The sequence below is a fragment of the Anas platyrhynchos genome, chromosome 4 (genome assembly GCF_047663525.1).
Source record: "Anas platyrhynchos isolate ZD024472 breed Pekin duck chromosome 4, IASCAAS_PekinDuck_T2T, whole genome shotgun sequence".
Taxonomy (NCBI): domain Eukaryota; kingdom Metazoa; phylum Chordata; class Aves; order Anseriformes; family Anatidae; genus Anas; species Anas platyrhynchos.
The window spans coordinates 35,068,822-35,094,471 of NC_092590.1; the positions used below are offsets into that span (position 1 = coordinate 35,068,822).

Sequence of the window (25,650 nt, forward strand, 5' to 3'; positions counted from 1 at the left end):
CTCAGTAAAGATCTTGACCAGAGAAGCTTTCTCAGCATGACTGTTGTCTAATCCAGTACATTTACTGGAGAAGACTTAACTCCAATGAGATAGTCTTTTCCAACAACAAACAAAAGTTTGTCATAAAACTTCCAAGCAGCTCTAGCAACGCAATAAAGAACAACTTGAAATCAAACCTCATCCTTTCAATTCACACTGCTACTGTCTCGGTGCTTGCCATTAATGGGTTATGCCTCTTTTGTATTTCATTTTCTAGATGAGGAAATATTCACTCTATTCCGCATTGCCCAGTGTTTTCCATTCCATTTCATCCTGTTTAAACATAAATCTCTCAGTCTTCTAGCTCTTAGTACTTAGAGCTCTCAGTTAAGCAAAAAAAAAAATAGTCTCAGGACTTTGTGATAATTATCCTCAATAACCTCTCTCCATTCTTAGTCTGTCTCACATGAGTAACCAAGTGATTTATTGTCCAGAGAACAGGAGCAAAAAAAATGAAATGCAACAGACATTTTTAGTATTTTATTAACTTTAACAAAATACAAATTAAAGGGTGATCAGTCATTTTGTCGAGGATTCAAGCACACATTTAAATGCCAGCTGAGCGATATTTAACAAACTATGTACAATTATGTCAGCAATCGACTGCCGAGCAACTAGTCAATGTAATCAAAATCTTCTGGAATTCCAAAACTTTTATCAATTCTGCTCTCTTCAAATCCGAATTTACGCTTGGCCCAGGACTTTATTGCAAAGATGTTATCTGTAAACAGGATGGAAAACATACAGTTTTGAATGTTTAAGGAAGCGTGACTTGTGGTCTTGCATACACCAAATCCATTTGCACCAGCTCTAGAGAAAGGTACATGGTCAAGAACATCACTATTAAGTAGATTTGGAACAGAAAACAAGAGCCTCACTTCTCTAAACATCTTGATAACAACAGCCTGTCATCAACAATAGAAAGCCGTGACAACTGCACCCCCAAAGTTATTTTCAAAATACATAACTTTGTCTCTTCATAAACAGTAAAAAAACAAATGAAAATGAAGATAGAGAATAGTAATAGCCAGAAGCCTATGACTACTATAGGCAGCTGCACTTGGCATAACAGATAATAGCGAGCAGTCCAGCAGTAGTAGATAAATTCTAAACAAAAAATTACAAAGTATATTCCAAATAATTAAAGAAAAAAGAACGGATGTACATATTGCTTGCTCTGCAAAATGGAAATATGAAGAAACATAGCTAAGCTAAGCAACAGCAGAAAATTGAGTTAAACTTCCATACAAATGTTACCGCAGTAAATTTCTATAAAACTATGCAGCATTTCTCCTGCACGTCAAAGCTGATGAATTAGGTTAAGAAATCCCTGCTTTATATTAGCATCCATCATATGGTAGCAGCAATAATGTTCCACAAAGCATTCTACTCTCCAGAAACAGATGAAAAGTCAGAAAAGAAGAATTAAACTTCTTCGATACCTGGAATTATGACAGTGCCAAACTAAACACTGCCATTTCTGGTCTCTTTCTATTAAAGTTTTCTGAACTTAAGAGATTTTAACTTAACCAAAAAAATGAGCTGTAGGCTTTAACATAGCGTGGAAGACAGCACCAGAAGAACAGATTTATTAAAGTGACATTAAGTACATCCAGTAATTAAACTGATAAAATTTATTATTTTTTGAACCATGATTTATACCCAAATATATTTCTGTATGCTTTTTAGAAGCGAGCACTATCCTGCATCAAGCCTAATAAAATTTAAAATTCTTAACATGAGGTAGGTCTTTTACTCAAATTGCTCTAGTGTGAAGCTAGGCAAGATAAATGCATACACACCAGTCCATCTGTTGGCTGCCTCCTTGGCTATTTTGTTTGTTTGGCCTGAAATAGAAGAAGAAAAAAAAAAGAAAAAAAAAAACATAAATCAGAGTGAAATCATACAATAGTTTCAAGATAAGGAGATTACATTTTTATTTATGCCATTTTTAGGGAACCACAAAATATAAGGAAGTTACTCTATTGCTTCCAAAGCCTTTTCCTGTTTTACAGTTTTAAGGTTCCATCAAGCATGAAGCTAAATTAAAGAAAATCAGGAGCAAGGGAGCATAAAAGACACTATATGAACAATTATGAGTTTTAAAAGTGTATTTTAAAATAAAATCCTAGTTTGGTTTGCCTGGGGACTTAATTGTCTGTATCCAGATTGGAACTAGATACATGGCCTGAAGGTACTAGAGGCAAATGAGACTGAAAATATTTTATAATCCTCTCAGCATGTAAACTATCTGTCACATAGGTATGTACGACTCTATACAGATAAGGAAAATGACAAGAGTAACGGTCTATCACAGGAATCTGCAAACATATCACATAGCTCTGGAAAATCCCCTGAGCTTTGAGAACCCCCTCTATGAAACGAAGGCTAAGTAATGCTCCTGGTTATTAGCCTTGGCTTCCCTCACTTAGCACAACTCCAGATTCAAAGACCTAATAATAAACTGCCATTACTACAAATGTTTTTTCTATAGCTTCCATGAGGCAAAACTGTATTAAGAAAAAAATTCCTCTTAGATCACCTTGCTCCCATTAAAAGTAAGTACTGAATCAGATCAAACAGGTTGGTTTGTAACGTGGGAATTTATCAGAATCATCATGGTTCTCACGCCTACTCAGAACTCAGTTAGTCCCAGTCAGTCTTGTTAGTACTTGCATGATAATATTCATTTGAATGGTCAGCATGAAATTTGTCTCCAGGGGTACTGAGAAGTGAATATACGATCAGGTATCCATTGTTGTAAAGATTATACTTCAGGCAAAGTTAAATTATCTTGAAAAATCATCTGTTAGCACGCAAGAAAGTAAGCACTCATTATTCTACCCTTCGGTGTACCTCACTAAGTGATGTGGAAAATGTTTAAATGACAGTAAAATACAGTTTTAATAACTGCAGCTTCTGAGGATGGTATACAATTAGAAAGCTTGGACATACCATAAAGAAAAAGTAAGAAAGATGGGCAGAAAAGGGAGTGGGTGGGAAGATGGCATTTTGGATCATTTGCATACATCAGAAATTCAAGTTATTCCTTGCTGAACAGATATACTCCTTATTTTCGTTGCTGACTTCTTGTTGCCACCTCCATTTTTTCAGTTCCATGAATGGCAGCACTACCATCACGCTGGCAGCCAAGGACATTTTGAACTGTGCTTTACCTGATGCTACACAGAGCAAGTTTGCAGAGTAAGGGCTTTTACTGGTCAAGACTTTAAATGCATTAGCAATGATACTTAACTCATTTTTATTTTTTTTAATGCTTGAGTACAACTGTAAGGTTGTATTTGACTCCAAGTCAAAGTTTGAGTGGCAAAAGCTAGGATGGCATCAAAGTCACTGGATCCAGAGCTGCAAGGTAACAATACCCAAGGTTGGGATGCGGCGACCACTTCCGCGGCGCCTGCTATGGCTCTGCAGAAAGCTCTGCTTTGCTGGAAGCAGCTAAGCAGCCAATTCCTTCGCTTCTGCATCGCACAGCAGCTCTACGCTCCTGCAGCTTTCAGCACACGGCCCTGTGCATAAAGCACAGTGGCTGTACTGGTACAGCGGATTTGAAGAACAGCAGCATCATGGTGCTCCATCACCCTTCAAACACTGTTTACGCGTGTTAAAATACACAGATGCAATCGTGTTTCAAATGTGACTTTTACCTCTGACTAAAAAGGCCGAGGTGACCAACAGATGCAGGTTGGGCAACAGTGTGGCTAGGATAGTGGTGGCTGCCTGTAACAGTGCTGTGGCTAGAAATAACATCATGGTAGCAAGGGCAGGAAGCTATGCGGGGAAGCCCACAGTGGGCAGCACCTTCAATGACTAAAAGAGCAGGAAATAACAAAAACAACAAAAGAAAGTGGAGATTGAAAGTATACAAACAAAATGGTGAAAGATTTTAACCACATCATTCTTGCCATGCACCACCTGGGACTGATCACAGACTGACAGCAAAGCGTCATGCTGTGAGTGTGGAAAGATGACAAGTGGAGGCAGAACTTCAGGACGAGGAAGGTGACATTCAAACAATCTGGCTGAATACCAAAGAAAAGGCTGCCCCAGTCCTCTGGAAGCTGCCAACACACATCCCCCACATTACTGACAGCGAGCTCAGGGCTGGGGAAACCAGAGCCACTTACCTCCTCAGGCACAAGGCATCTCCAGAAAATGCATCCACTAGAGGCTGGGGCAATTCTCGTTGCATTTACACTGGCTGCCATGCAAGAGCATCACACGGAGGCAGATGTGGGTTTATTCTGCCACGCCTGAAGTTGCTTAAGCCAACAGCCATATTGTATCAGCAGCAATGCCAGCTACTTTGGCAAGCTGCAAGGCAGCCACGTGCTCCTCACGTCCAGCTTGACCAAGCTGATGCAAACAAGACAGCTTGCACCGCCTCGTGTCCTCAAGCGAGACAGGCGCTGCCACTGCTGCAGGATGGCGCTGCAGTCTGCTTAACCACTAATTCCTTCACTTTCCCTTTACATTTCTATTTTTCATTTGGGGTGGGGGAAAACACACCTCATCCATCTCCAGAAACCACCGCATTATTCGCCACAGCTATGGGCTGGGTGAGCATTTAGCTATTTGAAGTCAAGACTAAAATGCTTTGGGATGCGGTTCAATTCCTGCCTATGGTTCCACTGCAGAATTTCATCTGCCTGAAAGAGGAACAAGATATTGGGAGTCATGGACCTGCATCACACCAGCAGCATCTTCCAGAGGCCCCGATGCCATCACAAGAACTGAGAGGCACGAAGGAATCTGCACCTGGACTGTTTTATGGAAACCTCTTGTAGTTGCTTGTTGGGACCTTCAGTGGTTGCATCATCTGCACACGTGTGTGTACGAAGGGTGAGGGATTGGAGGAGGAGCAGCAGAACAGCCATCCCTGCCACCTACCTCATGTGCTGCTCCAAGTCAAAGCCGTGCTGCTTCGGACTGCCTGTTCTCCAGCTCCACGGGATCGTACAGCCATCGGCCTCCCACACAGTGGGGTGAAGTACGTATTTACTTCAGTTCCTGTGACAACTCATCGATCGACTTGCCTGCTCCCTGCCTGCAGGACACAAGGCGTTTGCTTGGCTGAGGCACACACCTGTGTCCTGGGCTGACCAGTTTCGGGCACTCATCATTTTCTAAGCAGGTGAATAGATTCTCTCTTAGATTCTCTCTCCTGAACCAAACGAAAGCCATCAGTGCACATACAGCAGTGCAGGACCAAGGGGCAGCACAGCTTGCATGGCTTTTTAGCCTAAATGATTCGATGACTATGATTCTTGCAACACTAGGCTGTTACGTTAGCAAGACGCACCTGGAAATATGCCTTAAATAGTGAAAGGCTATGGGTCAAAGAGTTAGGACTAACCTGTCCTTCTGGAAGTCTCTTCTTCCCTCAACTCCATGTGTCCCTGCAAATCTGCAGGAAACTCAGGAGGCCCACATTGTGGGAAATGAACCATTTTCCTAAGCAGTTTCCTTACCACAGGGACAAGCCTCTGAATCCCCTTAACAGAAAGAAAAGACAGGGAAAGGAAGGCCTGAATGTATAAAGAGAAAGTGGAGGAGGGCTGGAAACACGCTCTTTAATGCAGGCAAGTGACAGCCAGATGGTGACCACAGGGATAAAGGAGCAGAGCAGGAGACTGCCCTGAAGAAAGGACACGTGGAACAGCGGCAGGAGGTGCAGCAAAAAGCCTCCTGAGGCAAAAGGACAGCACCCGACCAGGAGTGACGTCCAGTGGCACAAAACGTTAGTGCAGCAGTGTTTCTAAACAAATCTGCACTGGCAGCATGTACTGGCTCAGCAGCAGCGTGGTCAGCCCATGCTGGTTTTGATTCAGCTCTGGAAGCCCCAAAGCCACTCTCTGCATACTGCAGAACCACAGCCTCCTCTTCCCTCTCAGCCCTGCTCCTGCCCCCACATTTACCCACTTTTTCCCTGGAGGGGATGGTGGTGGGAACTGAAGGTCCTACTTGTGTTCCAAAGTGAAAGAGCCACTTGAGGTTTTCTAAAACCCCCAAATATTTCCACAGGAGGGGAAATCCACTAAATGCCTCGTCTACACAATATGCTCCAGACTTGGTTACTCCTTCTGTCAGACTTGTGATACTTCCATGGCTGAAACACAGTTACAATAACAACCACATCATAAATATTTCCAAATCTACTCTCAGGTTCTTCCCCAAAGCTTTTTTAAGTCCTGCATCTATCACTAAAGTAACACTATTGACTTTAAAGACTGTAAAGGTAACATATTCTAGCTCCAACAGCTATAGTGAAAAAGCTCTCAACAGCCTCAGCCAGCTCACAGCCACCTATAGACCTGGAAAAGAAGAAATTTGTAGCCTTCTTTTCCTCTTCTCTTCTTCCTCACTTCTACTCTGACATTTTTAAGATAACTTTAAAGGTTATTGAAAGCAATGCTTTTATGCATAAACAAAATTTCCAGGATCAGCCAGGAACCTCGATGTCTACAGAATAACAAAAGCTATCTATATTTATAAAACTAGCACAAGTTGTTGGTGGTTTCACCTACCAGTACTAATGCCACATGAGGATTGTGTGGATTTCCCACCTGGAAGATGCCTGACTGCAGAGAGAGCTAGCACCCTTTCAAGGGGACAGCCACCCATCAAGCTGTGGGACTGTTATGCAGATACTTGCTGAAGTCTGAGATTGTATTTTGCACGTGGCTGAGGGAGCAATTTCACAGCGTGAGTTGCAATTCTTGTGTATGAAATGCAGAGAACAGCTGCAATTGTTCACACAGGCCAGTGAGGATTATTAGCCCAAAGATTGCCAGCCACTTTCATGAAACTGGTCAGGGTAAATAAGTTGCATTTACGGGGATTTGAATTCCAGTAACAACTCTGCATCCACTCACACCGAATTTAAATATGAAAAACTGCAACAAATGGAAGAAAAGTCCATGAATGTGACTCTCCAATGACTGATTATTTATCGCAGTCTGCAGTTATTCATTCTCATGCTCTCAGGCCACCCTTACTTTCCAGAAATGTTGTTTACTTTGCTATCACACTGGAACAGATTTATGTTTCTCTGCCCCTTGGAGAAGCATCTTTTTAACACCCCATGATGCACAATTGCAAACACCTTTTCCATAAAAGAAAATGTCTCATGCAAATAAAGATCCCATCTCTAAAGCCCAGGGTAGAATATGAACATGGAAATTCACAGAGACATCGAATTGCTTGGGTTGGAAGTGACCTTAAAGATGATGGAGTGCCAACCCCCTGCCAAGGGCAGGGACACCTCCCACCAGACCAGGCTGCCCAAAGCCCCATCCAGCCTGGCCTCGAACACCCCCATGACTATGGGCAACTTGTTCCAGTGCCTTGCCACCCCTGAGTGAAGAATTACACACCAGTCATCCACCAAGTACAAAAGCTAACTACCTAGCAGCTCGTACCCACACATCCATCCACAAACCAACACCAGAGCCCCTGATCACACGATGATGTGATCAAGTGGCTTCTTCAAACGCCTGAAGCTAAGCATCCTTGAGAGGAAGTAGCTTGCAATGCTGTCAATAGGGTAACTCAAAACATAGCAAGAGTGGTTTTAGAAGGATGTTTTGTAACCAAGTGTAAGGCAGAGATCCTTGTTTAATGCTACATGCAATTTTCACCTTCCCCCATGCTTCCCAAAGAGGAGTTTCCACCTATAAGGAGAATAAAGCACTGTTCTTTAGAAGAATGAGAGCACATCAGAATTTTGTCAGCTTCTTTGAATCCAAAATAACACATCATTCTTCCCCCATACTTTTCCCTCATACTTCAGCATGCCACATAACACTTATCCCCAGGATATTAAGCAACAAATCACAAGGCTTCAGAATTCCTAACAACTGAATTCAAGTCAATGAAAAGATACAACTTCTCATTTAAGAAACATCACAGATTCAATAGAACTATTTATACTGACATATTGCTAAATAATATTGAGGAGTATCTCTTTCTTACATGTAGACTCTGAAAAAAAAAATCAGAACTACAGGAAAACAAGTGTCGATTATTATGATTGCCACCTATGGATCTACGATTATTTTTAAAAGCATGGAACACAACACAATGAGCCTCTTGTGATGGAAAAGCATTCAAGGAATTTTAACACACGAATGAATTAAATTAACATTTCTGTTTCAACAGCTGTATGTACATATATATATATATATATATATATATGCTTAAAAATAAATCTGAGCACGTGCATAAGATAAAGCCACTCATTTATACGGTGAGACGCACCAGCGCACAGTAACGCTACCAATATGCTGATCCACATCTATGAGAATATGCTTTTAAAGGGTCTGCAATCTTTGTTGGAAAAAAGTGTCAAGCCTCATCAGCAAGAGCTCCCTCTGTCCTATATGAAAAGGTCACACTGTCAAATTTCATCAGTAAGTACACAGTGTCTCTTTGAAAAACGTCCAACAGAATTTGTCAGAATCGCTACCAAAAGATTCCTGTGTGCGAAATAGATGTGCTCGTGCTGAAGTTTACTGTATTCACGGACCCACAGAAAAAGCTCACTTACCTTTCAAGTACGCTACCTGAAAGCCCATGCTGAAATCCTAGTGTACAACTAAAATGCATCTGTTCGTATCCAATTAACAGAGCAGAAGTACTGTTCTTTGACACGGGAAACAAGCACAGACGCCTTCTGATTCAGGGCTCCTTTTCCTCTCTTCACTTACTGGTTGAGCTGTGCTGCTGAACTGCATTGCACACAAAGGCCCATCCCAGAGCACTTGGCTTTTTGTCACAGCTGCACACCTCCTGTGCCACAAGAGTTGTAGAGAAATGTCTGCAAGGTGTCTCAGGAGAGCCTCTACTCTCTGCACGCATGACTTGACATGTGTCCAGCCTTACCTATGCCATTTCAGAGCTGTTGGTAGCCTGTTTTGAAGTTTTCCAGTATTAGAGTTTTTATGACCTCCTCAGGCAATCTAGTTCTGTGCTTGATCATTGCTACCATTAGAATAGTTTTTCATCCTTCTTTTTCCTGTTATTTAAAGCTAATTACTTATTGCTCAGTTCTCCATGAACCTGAGCAATGGGCTATTCCTTTCCTTTTCTGAAGCAGAAATATGTATCTTCTTTCAAGCCCCCCCTTTTTTTTTTTTTTTAAATCTTTTCCCCTATACTGTGGTTGCCAGACCTCCAGTCTTTTTGCTGTACTCTGAATTCTCTCCAGTTAGTCATACATTTTAAAGTAAGATATCCAAAACTGAACACAGTGTTCCAGCTGAAGCCTCACTAATGCCAGCATGAGTAGAAAGATTATTTCATGTATCTTATTGCTGGCTACACTTCTGTTCCTGTATCATTGTAAGGCAATTTTGCTTCACAATATGAATATCTTACACTCGATGTGTAAACTACTGTAATCCTGACATCTTTTTCAAGCCCTCCCCCCTTTGCTAATTGCTCCAGATTGTGTGCAACACAGTAACCTCGAATGCATGTATGTCCTTGCACTTGGCCACTACTGAATTTTATCCAGTGTTTCTCTATCTTGGGAATTTGTCACACTCATGTTGTCCTCTGTCCACACAGGCTGTCCTGGTCTCACATCATCTCCTAATGTAACAAAAGCAAATCTTCTGTTCTATTATCCAGATCATTAATAACAATATTGAGCAGAAACAGACCCTATTAGAAGTTCTTTGAACGAACCTCAGATTCTGATGTTTATATTACTAGTGAGTAAACCCTGAGTGTAATAACAAAGTATTACAGTTTCATCACGACTGTGTTTCCCTTCTTTTCTTATAACAACATCATGCAAAACAGCAAAGCAACTTCTCCCATGCCACAAAGGTCTCTTAAACTACCAAAGATAAAATCTGCGTTCTTCTATGGATTCCCAAATTGTTGCTCTTTTCCATTTTTTTCTTATTTTTTTTTCCTAGTTTTTCCACTTAAATTAGTTCATAAAATGCTCAAATGAGGAAGAGAAAAAGAAACAGAAATACTCTCAAATACACCACCAATACTATAATTAATTTTACACTGATACAACCTGCCTTGCAAAATGTCTGCAGTTAAATAGCACTGAATGAGGTACCTACATGAGAAATATACACTCCTAATATGCAGTCCCAATCAAGTTAATTGATTGGGACAAGAGATTTTCTAACATGTGGGATTGGCAACACTTTTTTTTCCTTTAAACAAGGACCTTTGACTTTGCACTGAAGACAACAATTTAAAAATCAAAAATACCTTTCCTGACTTCATTTTACCAATGGAAACCTTGAAAAGATATAAGTATTTATTTATAATTCCTTTTAATATCATCATAAGTTTATCAAAACAGACTGAATAAACGGTACCATATAAAACTAACCTCCAACATTGAACGCTGGGAGACAAGCAAAATAATCTCTCCACAAAAGCTTTTCTGGTTTCTTTTGAATGATCTATAGATGACTTCCATTTAAAGCTGTCTTCATGGTTTTAAAACACAGGCAAATGGATTGCTGCCAATCCATTTCTAAATCAATGAAGATCATAAATGTAGTCACAAGCAGCCATTTTCTACATCACAAATTTTATCAAGTGTCTACCATACTTAAGCAGCTTAACAAATTTTGCCATAAAGATTTACTAGCTCAGACATTAAAATCATTCCCATATATTTCACCTGTCTGCCCCTCACACAACTTATTTTTTTCTGCCATTCCCATACAAACAAAAAAAGAAAGAAAACAAACAGAAAGAACAAAAATAAACCTTGTGAGCTTACTAATTTAATTTATAGAGCATGGAACTTGCCGGAGTAGCCAGTTTATTTCAGCAGGGTGTTACAAATGCTAGCTAAAGATTTGATCTTCCAATTGCCTCTTTTCTGAATCTGTAAGTAAAACTCCACTGACAAAAAAAAAAAAAAAAAAAAAGATTTTGCTTTGCTTTGTGTATTTTTTTTTTCTTTGTTTGTTTGTTTGTTGGTGGTTTGGGGTTTGTTTTGGTTGGTTGGATGTTTTATTTTGGCTTAACCAGATAAGCTGCAGCTCCATTTTAAAGCAAAGCAGCAGAAGTTCAAGCTCTGCAAGAATAATAATCTTGCCAGAATGTGTTTGAGGTATAAAACCATAAATATGCCTGTGTCTGTACATCTAGGACATTTTTTTCACAGCAGAGTAACCTCAGCTGGAGTCCAAACTTTAGGTCAAATGCAGAGTATCCAGAGTTACTCTGAAATACTGAAAATTAGGGCCTTTTGCTGAAAGCCAGATGGCCCTTCTGCACTTCAGTTTCCCAGATTCAGTGAAAAGCCCCACATGTCACCTCAAGATTTGCACCTTTGAAATATACGTGCAGATGCATCGAAAGCCTCAGCAGTCTGTCCTGGTGGTCCTGTGCTTGTAATTCATAGAACCATAGAATGGTTTGTGTTGGAAGGGACCTTAAAGGTTATCTAAATCCACCCCCCCTGCCATAGACAGGGATGCCACCCACCAGCCCAGGTTGGCCAAGGCCCCAAATTCTTCCTGGCTGTTATATTCTCCTTTCCTTCTAAGTGCCAGTAGCTGCTCATTTACCTCCTCCTGATCCTCTGTCATTTAGTCCTTCCCAAATCAATTCTCTACACTGTTCAACTCATCAAGAGTTCAGGAAAATGCCCTTTGAAAAATTTTTACCTGATGTTACCTAGCTGATCAGAGGATACTGGATCGCTCTTCAGGACATTTACCAAGAGAACCACAAATCTGGGAAACACCTGACAAATTACCATATATATGAAAGCCTTCAGAAGAAGCAGGCATAAGTGCTCAGCAGGCTGGCTGGTCGGTGGAAAAGGAGGTTTCAAAGACTTCACGAGATTCTACCACAGGACAAGGATACGTGCATACACCATCAGTTCCTAACTCAAACTGACAAGTCTGACTCACTTGCTGTTACCACTGGCAAACTGCAAGGCAGGAATGAAGGGCCAAGGTGGGAACTTTTTAATCTACTGCTGTTGGGAAGGTCCTTAAAGAAGCACTTCACAGCCTCCAGCAATCCCAACCAGATTCTGCTGTGCAACTGGTTGCTCTGTCAAAGGAACAGCACTTTCAATAAGTGAACTGCAGACTCCCTTAATTTTCAAGAGAGAAAGAAAAGTTGAAGGGATGAAGGTAAAGCAGCAGAAATACTGCAGAAGCCTGCAGTGCCTTCTTGCTTGCGATGATTGCTTGAGGAGCTTTGAGCATTTGTGATCAAATATACATTTGCAATTCCACTCATTATTACCTTGTTCCTTTTTTAACTTTACTTAGCAGTTAAGGTCTATTTTTATTGGTACCGTGTATAATTATGATTACACAGAAGTACTTTTATCATTTGTAGAAAAAAAATCAAGAATAAAGATACCTTTAGTTTTGATTTTGCTCTGTCATTTAATGCAGCTTTAGAATGGGTAAATTAGTTTTTCAGCCTTCCAACTGAATAGGATAGGGAGTGGGGTAAACATTAAAAAAATCGTAGCTTGATGCAGGTAGTGGAGTAAATGTGTTCTTACGTTACTGGTACATATCTATATGCATTCTTGTATGCCATGGTGAAGGAAGAAAAAGGAAAAAGAAAGGAGGGGGAAAAGGGTCTTTTAGGGTTTGCTTCTATTAGTAGCAAATAGCTGCCAGACAGGTATAAAAGTAGGCATTGCCTATTTCCTGTAATATCCTCATCCAGATCTTTAGGAGATGAATGCACTGAATATGTAATTCTACAAAAATTGAGACTAACTAAAATATATATATACACGTGTATATATATTGGGGGGAGGGGGGCTGATTTTAAGTCTATTATTTTTCTACACGCTTTTAAGTGCATGGTTCACTCCAAATAAAGCTCAATTTAACCCTCTAAGGCTAACATAAGTGTGGGTGGAGACTCTAATCTAACTTCAACAGAATGACTAATTTCTAATTGCAGGCTCTTTGTTAATGGTATTGACGCATAAACCATAAAAAGCACAGCTTGCCTCTCAGATGCCAGGTGCATATTTCAGGGTCAGTAGCTAGAAAACATCTTCTTAATTGAAAACTGAACATATTGGATCTAGAGGTGATTGAAAAAACACTCTCTCTATAGGCTTGATCCTATTGACCTTGGTGGGATCTAGACTGTGATTAGAATTATTTAGAGACATTCACTTTCCTATGTGAATCATTGCATTTATAAACACAGCTATATAAGTAACAGTTTGTAAACTGAAAGCACTGGTAATCCTCTAGTTTAAATAATCTTTCTGATACCTTTTTCCAAACAATAGAAAGACTTTGCCATAAAATTGCCCATTAAACCATTTTGTAAGTAATTGGTGTTTTGGAGAATTTTGAGTAAAACCAATGCAGATAATTTTAAAGCCTCTCCATTAGCCAGGACAGTCTTTTCTTCATTTTCTTCAGTACTGTTATCCCCCTGGGAACAGGGACTTTAATAAGAAGTAACCCCTAAAAGAATCTAGTAATTGAGAGTAAGTTTCTGTAATGTCAAATACATCTGTATGCATAACATGTTTTCAAAACAGTCTGAATGCAACAATTACAAAATAATACCTGGGTGTATCAACAATGAAAATCCAAAACAAACAAACAAACAAAACCCTAAACCACTCACCCCACAAATCTGATTTTTTCCATGTCTAAACAAATCAGAATTAGAAACTTTTGAAGCATCTACAATTTGCTATCAACAGTGCAATCAACATCAACATCTATCAACAATGAAAACAACAGCACTTTCAAATAAGTAAAGCGTGATATTTTTTGGTATTCAGTAAACTCTAGTTATTCTCCTAACATTTATTTTTATACAGCCATATAAGCATTAGTCTTAGAAAATAATCTAGACCTCAACTGGACTGATAGTGGTGCCTCTGCGATTACACTTTCGGAGATTCAAGAGGATAACTATGTGGATTTTTGTGGTTAGAAATGCAGTCCATTTCAACCCACTGATGCCCCTTGCTACAAGATAAAAATAAACAAAGAGAGAAGTTTGACATCAGAAATGATGCATTACGTGTGCTGTGCTTGGTAGTTTGCTGCTTTGTGAGAACACAGTTTGTCCAAACCCTTTTTTAAAGTTAAAAGCGTAAGACATAAAAATTATCAGTAACTGGGCATTCTAAAAACATGCTAAATAAACCAGGAATGCTAACAGGCAACATCTAGAAGCCAGCCACATAAATAATGGCACTCATACCCCAGTGGACACACTCACTTCACTCGATGCATAACTGTTTCTGAGCTTACTGTCCTACCCAAAAGCACAAAGCAAGCAAGGCAAAGCTACTGTGAAAAAAATAACAAAATTTTGTTTAGACCCAGCTATGTTTTAACATAGTATAAATTAACATTCCTTTCATCAAAGTAGAATAATTTTTAAATTCTAGAAACATTTTTCATAGTACAGTGAATACTGGAAGTGTTTGTCTGCTTCTGCTTGTAAACTGGTTGACAACTAAGAGCAAAATCAGTATAATTTATATACTTCAGCTGCCAGACAAACCACTCTGTAAAATTAATTGTCAGAATTTTATTTATTTATTTTAGCTCCCTAACCTCTCTCTGGTGGGCAGAAAGAATTAAACTTGTGTAGCAGGTTAATCTTGCTGTTACATGGAGCTTTCCTTGTCAGCCTTATGCAAATTTAGATAAATAATGAACTACTGACAGCTTGCATTCTCCATGCCTCTGTTCTCTACCATCGGCTTTAGGGAATCTACCAGCATCACATCTGTACACATCCAATCTGTATACATACACGTTTGCCATATAGTCCTTCTGCTGGAGGAATAGGGAAACTACTCCACAATGTCTGCTTCCCCATGAGAATATCCTCTAGCCTACAAAAATCTGCCTCTAGGTTAAGAAACAACGGCGCAGTCCTGTGCCAACTGAAGCAGGATTACAAATCCAACACAGAAAAATAAAATCCCAGAACTTCTGTTTTTACTGCCGATGACTGTTGTCAGTTTTACTGCCTGTAATGTTGAGGAAAGATCTATAGCTCAATCCTAAATTACACTAGATGGCTTAAACAACATTTTCAAGGGTCAAACACAAGCTTCCAGCTACAAGAGTCATTAAAAAAAAAAAAAGGAAACCCCTGTATTTTTGCAAATTTAGATGTAGTTTTACAATACTTTACCTGTAAAATGGAATTACCCATGCATCTACAAGACCAGACTATTATGTAGCTTCCTCTAGTGGCCAGTCCCTAAACCTTGCTTCTGCTGCCATTTACTGCAGTTCTTTAAACACAAATGCTGACGTTCTGTGTTCAAGCACTGTAACCCTGGGTAGGCATTAGAGTTTATACTTTAGCTCTCCAGTACAAAAGCCAAGGAAATTAAGGTAAAGTATATAACAAACCATTTGCTATTTATATTAAAAGGACAAGTGGTAAAGCCAGCAAAAAATTGAGTTATTATTTAGTTCTCTAGTTTGCTCCCTGGTGAATTCTAGTATATTTAGTTACATCATCAAGCACGACTTTCTCATCCCAAGACTGAGGAAGCAAGACAGATGTTCAGCTTTCATTGCCTTTAGGTATTTACTACAAATCATCCAAATTTCATTTTAACCTTGGAGTTACTGTGCATATACACGTGCTGGTGTGTGTTTTAATGAGGCTTATTGCTGTAGTATGTAAACCTAACACACACCACTAGGTTTGCTTCTGCAATACTTTTTGAGGGAAAGAGCAATTAAAAAGGCACAGCAAAGCATTCACCAAATTAGAAGGCCACTGAAATCAGAAGATAATTTGACATACCCCTAAAATATTACAAGAAAATCAAGGCTGCTCTGTGATACGGGATTGGAAGTTACAAGTGTGAAATTTTATACTATCGGGAAAATTTCCTTAGAGGTTAAAGCCATTTAAGGAAGGAAAGAGAAAACCTAAATGTAGAATATGCCAACAGCCCATTACAAAACATATTATACTGAACAATCCAACTCTTAAAAAGTGCATTATGTAACCTAACAGCCATTTCTGATTTCTGACTTAAAATGAAAATAAATTAATTTAGATTTAGGAATCCACTCGTTGATCCAACCAAAAATAATCATAAGGATTAAGTTACTGCAATTGTATAGCTAGTGGAAAAATACATATCACTCGTGCAATTTGAAAAAGCTTTAAAAATCTCTGAACAAATAATTGTGATTATAAGGTTGTTCGGGGAAACAGCAGTGGTAACTTTTATGTCTAAATGAATACCTTCAATTGCCTGAAATTCTTTACATCTTCTTACACTAAAAACTATAACTTCCTGCATCTTTTATTGCCTTTGCACTTGCCCTCACTCTGGAATGAGAGAAGTCTCATCCCCACCCCCCATCCATCATTACCATTATTATTTAAATCCTGTGAAATTCCATTCAGCTTTGACAAACAAATTAATTCCCCCAAACTGACACTTAGCCATTTATACACTGCTAGCAAATTTAGGCAGTGCAACAATGACTGATAAAACATATAACAAAGCACCAGCTTTTTAATTGAAGGTCAGGGACAAATTATTTTCAGAACACTACTGTACATTCCCCTGGAAATGCCATTCCCCTGTGTAGCCCTACAAGGCTCACAAAACCAGCTCCCTTAGACGGGAGCTCCATCCCTCCATTGCAGAAGCTCATGTGAACCTTACACACAATTCAAAGAAGAGAAGGATGTGCCTGGAGTAATTAACGATTACATTTCTTCCTCTCTTCAGATATTAGTTCCCATGTTGCCAGTTAATGCAGTTGTGTCCTGCCATTCAGGCTGTGATTTGTTCCCTTGTGCCTAGTATTTATGCACGTGCTCGTGGCAACTGCTTCAAAAGAGGCTCCTCAACACCTTCAGTCCAATGCTTACTGTAAGGATACCTCGGCACTTTCAATACCTGGCACTATGAATCCTCTGCTGTTGGTATCTGCCTAAATTTACTCATTTCCACAGCTGGAATGTGTCTGTTATTTCTCCTCAGGAGAGCACACAGCAAAGGATTTACAGTACTGTAACCTCAGGTCTCGAGTTTGCTTATTCCCTTTCATACCGTTACATCCTTGGGGAAAGATAATGCAGCTGATGAAAAATGTCACAGCCCCTCTAAAGAAAGAATAGCTGTCCAATTGGAGGGTGTGCTGCCAATTGTTTATGTTCCTGGCTTTCTCTCAGCACATTTCTAAAGCTGGACTTTAAGGAGGAGGAAAAATAAGGAAAGCAAAACATTTAGTCATGTATTTTCCTCAAAAAAGGTCTGTGCCAGTTTCTCATCACCGTACTGGCATTTTGGTATTAGAGCAACTGAATATGCAGTGGTGTTTGGGTAGCAACCTAAGAGCCTAATAAATAAAACATGAAAGTAGAGAAAATTCAATAAAATTTCATGCATGCTTTTCATTTTTCATGTTAAGGATCAGAATATTAAGTACATTTCACTGGTCAGTTCTGTATTAAATATTACAGTCACTCATTATTCCTTGTATTCTATTTGAATTAGAAACTTCAACCAAACCCCACAATTTCAGAAAGTACAAACATCAAGTAAACAGTGTAAAGACATACTTAAATATAAATACAAATTAAGTGTCTGTAATGAAATGCTTATGTTTTAAATAGAAAAAACAATGGAAATGGAGTGGTATCTTATTGTGTCAGTATGGGATTGAAGGTAAATAGGAACCAGTGAATACTTGCCACACACGTTAAGATTCAGTTACAGAATTATTATGGCACCAGAAAAAATGGTCCTGGCGTTAATCATAATTATCAGAATTATTTCAATTTTAGGATTGTTTGTTAACAGCTCAGTTGTTGGCAGCGTAAATACCAATTTAAAAAAAATCACCCTATATAGTATGAGAACACAAAAAGAAATGGTCAGTGTACCTGTATTTTATTGCTTACAGATTAAAAAAAAAAAAAGCAGCTATTCATTGGCTTATCTCTGCACACCAGCTTTTAAGCTAAAAATGTGAAGACATTTTCCATGCAAAAGTTCACTTCAAACAATATGGACTTACGCATTTCTTCAACAACGTCTGGATCACATTCTCTGTATTTGTCTATTTCTGCCTTTAGCTGCTCTTTTTTCTTCCGAAGGGCTGCAAGTTCCTCTGTCAGCGCTGCACGTTCTGCCTGAGGATTCAAAGCACGTTGGGAGATTAGAAAAAAAAATAAAAAATAAAAATCAAATTATTGCAGAGAACATTTTTCAAAAATAAAAAGATATAAATTTGAAAGCTGTTTTCACTACTGCTTTCCATCAACGAACCAACTGAGCATTTTATGCACACACAACTCTTAGTGACACTCAACTTTCTTCCTTCCTGTTTGTATTCAGTATCAATAAGGTTAAAATGGATAAGCAAAAGAACAAATTCCTACAATCTTTGAACTCAGAATGGTTTAACAAACTCAGGTTAAAGAACATTTAAGATCACTGGTCTTGTCATTAAAGACTGCACTTCCACGTATCTGGATACTATGTATGAATGCCATGGTAATGTATTTTTCTTCGTGTTTGTTCCACAGTGTTCAACTGTAGCAGTCTCAAAAATAAATTCAAATATTTATGACACGGTAGTCTTTCCTGGGAGAGCATACCCTATCTACCTCAAATGTTCTACTGATTAATAATATCTGCAGACACCTGACTCAGCATGAGCACTCCCGTAGCCAACTCAGCACATATTTCAAATTCAGCCTGTACTTACAGCCAACCTCTGGACCTGGCTGAAGACTGGGATATTCAAAGATCTCATGCCAGTGCACCAGGCAGCCTCAGACAGACAGGTAACAAGTTTGTAAACTGTCAGGTTTTTATCCAGTGACAATCTCCACAGCAGCCTGGCAGTCTGAAGCATTTTTGAATTTCCACATTTGCAAAGCTTCTGCCTGGATTCAGCCTATTCTGAAAACGCAAAACGGAAATCAAAGGCTTCCAGACACTGGGGTATGGAGGCCAGCTGCTCAGACATACATCGTGATCTAGATTTCTCAGGACTTTTTCCGAATGTTTAATCTGGAACTGAGGTGTTGGAAGCATCAGGCAAAACAGGATTTCCAGGACCAGTCGCTTCCTGTGACAAGGTCAGGCCGCATGGTGGAGAAGCCCAAGCCTCTAAGTCCGTCTGGAAACCTGACAAGCACAGCTGTATGAGAAACCTGCCTGTGTTTCACTGATTATGGTCAAGCTCAGAGTGCTTCTACAAAACGTTCTGGATTCTAAGATATGTCTCTTTCTTGCAAAATTCCATCCTATATGAAAACTTCTGTCCATCCCTGTTTATGCGTTTACATATTGGAGGTTTAAACTAGTCTACATTGAGCATCTCAAAACGAATCAGCAGCTAGAATACCATATGATTTTCTTCTAACATACTACTTCATATGCATGTTAGATGTGAAGCCTACATATTATTTTACAATGTATTTTAAACAGCTTCAGCATGCAAAGAGCACCAAGCTTAACTGACTTCTCAGAATAATAAATTAGAAATCCAGATTACAAGTAAAATGTAAAAAAAAAAAAAAAAAGATCCCCAACTCCTAAATTCACAGTTACTAGATTTGGCAGTTCAGCAACCATTGGCAACTTTGGCACATAACTGTGGGTAGGTCAAGTTTAACAGTATCTTTAAATCTGAAAAAAAATGGAAAACTACCAGACTTCAAGCAGTCTCATTTTCTCAGCCTGGAGCACCAGTTGTCAATATTTTCCTCAGTAGTACATGACCAAATAAGGAAGAATTTAACATTTAGGAACATCCGATTTTTTTTCTCCCTTCCTCATCTTCAGTACTTCAAAATCTTAATGGATTTCCAACAACTCATACTATTTGCAAACTGGGAATACTTGTATCCTGTTCCCTAATAGGATCGCCTCCACCCCCAAAGCAACTTACAGTATCTTCACGTCCAATTTTTGATTTCTCAATGCTTTTCTGTAGAGCCTCTTTTTTCTGACTGCTTTCAGCAAGCTGATAAAAGAAACAAAGAATAAAATCAACCTATTTCAGTGACATATATTAAGCATACTTATGAAAGTGTGTATATAGAGAAAATATTAAAACAAATAGAACATACACTTCAAGTACATACATTTATATATATATATATATTTATAATACATGTAATAAAAATAAACTCAAAATAAATACAAAACCACACAAATATAAGTCTGGGGCTCTGATCCACAGAAAACAATTACAGGAAGCAAGTTTTTTACTCCCACACCACGTAATCTTGTTACGTGCTGCATGTTCAGCATGGGACCAAAATCCTGTTTCATGCTGTAGTCTGGGATCTCTATGCAAAGGCCTCCATGACATGGAGGCTTTGGACTAGATAATTTCTTTTCATCCATTTCCAGCCCTTTAATCTCTCCCATAGCCACTCCCTTATTCCCTAGACAGGGTGACAATAGCTGTAGCAAATCCACCTGCTCAGCTGCTGATACCAGCCTTCCCCAACTTTGCTATGCCATTGGCACTGCCCCAATCCTTTTTGCATACTGGTGAATAGAAGTCTCCATAGCTCTAAGGCATGTAAAACCATGGCCCCTTTTCCTATGGCTAGATTTCTGAGTTGCCCTCCTTCCCAAGTGAGGCCGGGGCACCTTTCAGAGAAGACCCCATCTCCAATGCTGGTACAAAGCTCCCTGCATGGTCCTGTCACTCCAGGACACATCAGTTATCGAGAGATCTCTCTCAAATTAACCTGCCGCCCATCCTGCGCCACGTCCAACCAGTTTAGTTGGACGTTTTCCAGGGACACTTTGGAAGCTGAGCCGGATGCGTGACTCACCCGCTGCTCCTCGGGGACGCAGTACTCAGCATTAGCCAGAGCTTCTTGAAATACCACACAAGATGAAGAAGAATGCAAAAAAGTTCTAACAAATATGTAGTTTGGAAAGCAATTCCTTAATTTGAAACCCCCTCTCACACACACAAAAAGGAAACACTGGGATTCTTTGTAAGAACTAACTCTTCAGCTTAACTTTGAGATGTTCTGCGTATCAGTCAGGAAGAAAACTGGTATACCAGGTTAATTGCAAGGAAGATGGAGGTGGCTCTGAGATCCCATGTTTCATTCTTAAAAGAAAAAAATAGAAATAGAAATAATTCCAATGGCAATGCCTTCCTCCCAAACTCTCACAAGGCCTCCACTTCTACGTTCCCTTTCTCACTGAGGATCGCGCTTAGTGGAAGGGCATTCCCAAACATTTCCTGCAATCCCTTGCCTTAAGATTTAATCATATTTATATTCTCATGCAACTGGAATGCCAAGACCATGTTAGTCTTTACATGAAGAAGCGTTTCTGCAGCATGCTCCTCTCTTGGTGGACTACATGTTATCACATTGCTTACACGAATTCAACTTGTTCGTACAACGCAAACAGAGCTGCTTTGGAGCTATAGCCACGATTCAATTTCTATTTAAACTTATGTCCAGTATGCATTTTCAGAAATACGTATTATATATAAATGCATGAAAAGTATGAGGCAGACCTTATTGTCAAATCTTAGGTATCAGACATAAAGGTAAAAAGAAACCCCATACTGGTGGGCTCTGTGGATTAGGCCCCAGACCAAATGCAGTTCATTTGGTTTGGGGAAGGGTCTGTGCATTTCTTCTGTACCTCAATTTTTCAAAACTACTTCCTCTTTCTGGATACGTATCTGTTCATGCATGTGTTATAAGATGAATGGCAATGCATATATGATTTGGGGAAAAATACATCCAGCTGTTTATTCATTGCACCACTGAAAGTAACCACCTAGGCGGTGTGGTTTTCAGTCTGTGGCTTGAAGTACACCAACATCTTAATTTTGGTGGGGAGCTAAACAGTACTCTTTCTGGGGTTTCCACAAAATTCATATAAAATTAAATGTGTTAGTGCCCACATCAAGTCTTACCAGGCAGAAGTACACAGTTCAGTACAGGACAAGCACTTAGGTGTAGTTTGCAGTTTATGAAGCCCAAGGAAGAAAAATACCAAAACACACATCATTCAGCATCTCTGAACAAAGAATTTGTCTGGAACTAAACTCACAGAGGAAGCAGAAATGCCAAAGAGCTTATCTAGGTCTATATAAGTGCATGTGCAAAGAAAAAGACAGTGCTCTCTGGAACATGAAAGCCATAAAGCTAATTCCTCTGATTTCATATTCATAAGGTTCTTTAAAAACAAATCTGCATTCTCTAAGATGGAAGCACAGGAAAACTTTTCAGAGAGATGCAATAAAATAATACAATCTGATTACCGGCTTGAAAGCATGTTCCTCAGTATGGCATCTCATTATTTTCTTGGTCCTCCATATTCCAGAACATTTAATTATGAGACAGTAATGATAAGCACTGAGATGTACAGAAATTTCTTTGCCAGGACTAGATTCTGACCTACATAACGTGCAAGGTTACCGTGCTGCAAGACTGGAAGACCTTCCTCAGCCTAAAAGCAATGATAATTTTTATACAATTTTATTGAAGATTTTTGCTTTATTCTCTCATGGATATATATATAAATATATCACTATATATATATATATATCACTATATATATAAATCACTATCAATAATTCTAGAAGTTCTCTTTTTACAAAATAAAATGAACCCCCTGGTCTCTATGGATTATTTAGAAGTCATAGTGGGTGTTCCTATGACAATAAAAGATAAGGGAAAGAACTGCAGAATGAGAAGAGAGATTGAAAAAAACCAAACATAGGATGAGAATGCAAAGGGCGAAGAACAGATGGCCAGGGTCTGTGTGAGGAATCTGTGAGGATGGAAGAAACAGGAAGGCTTGGATAAAAAGGCAAGAACACAGCTGAAAATAACTGCACATGAAAGGAAAAAAGATAGTTAAGGATAAAGGAGTCAGATGGAGGAAGGATGAAGACAGATGATACAATACTTAACTGACAGGTAAGGGCAAATGGTATATGACAGGTTACAGGGCATTAAATGGAAAGAAAAAAAAAGACAGAATTTGCAAATGCTGTGTATGTATGTTAGCAGAGGATCACATCTGGCCAAATAAAGCAACTCACCTTCCCACTCACCAGCTGTAGAAAGGTCTGATTGTAAAGGAGCACAGTAGCAGATGGAAGATTTCAATCCTTGGAGTAGTCATGAGACGTTTTTCAAGTGAACTGACAAATAATTTCTCAAGGAACATTAACCACCCTGAGAGAAGTCTTACTCCTGCCAATAGCTGTGGGATTGATCTGGAGGAAAAGCTACTCATTACCTCCTCTCTACATGTGTCAGGTCTGACACAAGAACAACCTTCTGCCACAAGTGTAACTCATCAGATGTGGAAATAAGTGCAGAAAGATTTTCTGCTATACTGTAAAGTGTCATGTCTCCAGCCTGTCTGTTCATGAAGACCTCCTCAGAACCAGCACACGATTAAGCAAGGTACAAGAAAGCAGGAAAAACTGTCAGCTCACAGAAAGCTGTTTAAACAAGTGTGTGGGGAGAACAAGACTAAATAATGAAAGTAAAAAAAGTCAGGGGGAAAAAAATCTCCACAAGAGTATTTTCAGTGTTTGCAAAACATGGTGGGAACCTGCAAGAAGGCAGATAAATGAGGTAATTAACATTTATAATAGAGGAGAGTTGGGAAGCCATTCCTTTAATTTTACAGACCTCTGTGGTCAATTGACTGACCACTGGCCTAGCCCTGACATTAATTCAATCCCAAGTCCCCCAGAAGGATGCTCGTTCCTGCTTTGCAAGGGACTCAGAGCATTTAGCTATACATTTGTGCAGCAGTTTGCACATGTTAAGTGCTACATGCTGATGATAACCATCACCCCCATCACAGGCCTGGGGGTCTGGTTTGTGTCAAGGGATACAGATTAGATGTGCACAGGCAATTTATAATACATTCTGCACGCACCATTGCTAGGGTTGCACTGTGGCAAGTCAGCGATGTACATTTGGAAGAGGAACGTTTAACCCTGACACACAACAGCAGCAGGTTTCAATCCTCTCTCTCCTCCAAATTTGCCTGATAGGGCTCTAGCTCCGCACTATTGGTATTTTATTCTCCAGTAAATGTTTTTGTTGGTTGTATTCCTTCTGGTTTCTCATTTCTCAACCACTGCAACCACCAGTGTCCCACCAAGCATGTAGCCTGTCTTCCTAGCGTTTTAAAGTATCTACAAACCTGGTGTCAGCCATGCAGACGCAGGCCCTTGTATGTACACTGGATGTGGATCAAACCAAGGTCTCGCACGCTAACCACCGAGAGTGTTCACAGATGTTATCCCACTGTCATTATGGTCTTAGGGAGAAATATCAGACGCTTAGTTTTCTCCTGGCCAAAATACTCAACCCAAAATGGTATTTAAAAAACTACTGCTATTGTGTGCACCACTCAACTGTGGCACTACAGAAGAATTCAAGACATCCATTTTTTAATTGTTCATAACTTTGCTAAACTATTTACTTGAGTTTTGAAGTTCTCTATGCTTTGTTTCAGGCCAGAGGCAAGCACTCTTTGCTTTTAGCTTAAAGAAATGTGGTCCGAGAGTTTCGGGGTGACATTTGCAGCAGAGCAGTATATTTCTGTCCTATGTTAAATCTAATTCACCACTGAAAAAGTTAAGTGGAATTGACAGAAGGCATGGAGAGAAAGTACTTCAAAGCATTCCTCTAGATTTTAAAGAAAGATTAAAAAAAAAAAAAGACTGATAGCATAGAGAGAGTAAAAATGCAAAGATTAACAGCCAAAGTACAATCTGAAAATATTGAAAACAGACGCCTTGTGTTAAAAGAAAGGCACAGCACTCCACTAAAAGCAACCGCTCAGCAGTCTCTGTTGACTAAAACAACAAAACTTAAAAAACAGAAAGGCACATTGACGTGCAGAATTGTTTTCTGAAGTACTGCACAAAATAAACATACAACTACTTTTTACATCAATTCTTGCCAGGGCCTCCAAACGCACAGAAGTAAACGTCAGGCTTGCTGATCACACTACTAGCACGCTGCCAGTGGAGTAGAGAGAGCATCCACCACGACCTGCAGCCCTGCCACTCCTGCCCTGCTCCCAGGCCGCAGGCACACCGCTGTTGAAATGCCATTTTGCACATACACGAGTGAAGATGGGGCAGGCCCCAGGTCCACTGGGTCTTGTGTCAGGGACGTTACGCACTTCTAGAGAAGCATTTACTTGAAACACAAGTACAACTAAATTACTTTTTCCTTTTTTTTTTTTTAAAATATGATTATGAAAGGTAGAGAAAAGGAACATTTAATGTCTTAACCAAGGTCATTACAAGTCACTTGAGCAATATGAAGTAGGGAGCTATGGTTGCTGGGGCTCGGAGGCTATGAGAAGCACCTGGGAGACAACAATAATTAAAGAAATACAGGCAAGAGTAAGCATAGAGATGAAAGCAACTCAGAATAAGAAGACTTAATCCAGAAATCAAAGAATAGACAGTAAGAGTTTTACAGGAAGAGAACACCATAAAAGAGATTAGCAGCAGATTTTAGAAAAAAAAAAGGTGAATCACAGCCCACCATATTTCTGTACTTAAATATTTCTTTTTTTTCTTAAACACTGAATTATAG

The 25,650-nt window shown here is 39.4% G+C and overlaps 1 protein-coding gene across 4 annotated transcripts in view; it reads right to left on the reverse strand.

Annotated features, from left to right (window-relative positions):
- Positions 1-504: 504 nt before the first annotated feature.
- MND1 (meiotic nuclear divisions 1) overlaps positions 505-25,650 on the reverse strand; it is a 38,788-nt gene continuing 13,642 nt past the window's right edge. For 3 of the 4 annotated variants that reach the window (XM_027456643.3, XM_027456644.3, XM_072037377.1), the window contains 4 exons: positions 19,968-20,042; positions 18,084-18,198; positions 1,842-1,886; positions 505-760 (listed from right to left, as the gene is read on the reverse strand). In XM_027456643.3, coding sequence (XP_027312444.1) covers positions 654-760; positions 1,842-1,886; positions 18,084-18,198; positions 19,968-20,042 — 342 coding nt within the window. In that variant the 3' untranslated portion in view covers positions 505-653. Of the gene's footprint in view, positions 761-1,841; positions 1,887-18,083; positions 18,199-19,967; positions 20,043-20,272; positions 20,603-25,650 lie in introns of those variants that run through there. The other variant, XM_072037378.1, reaches the window with a different exon arrangement.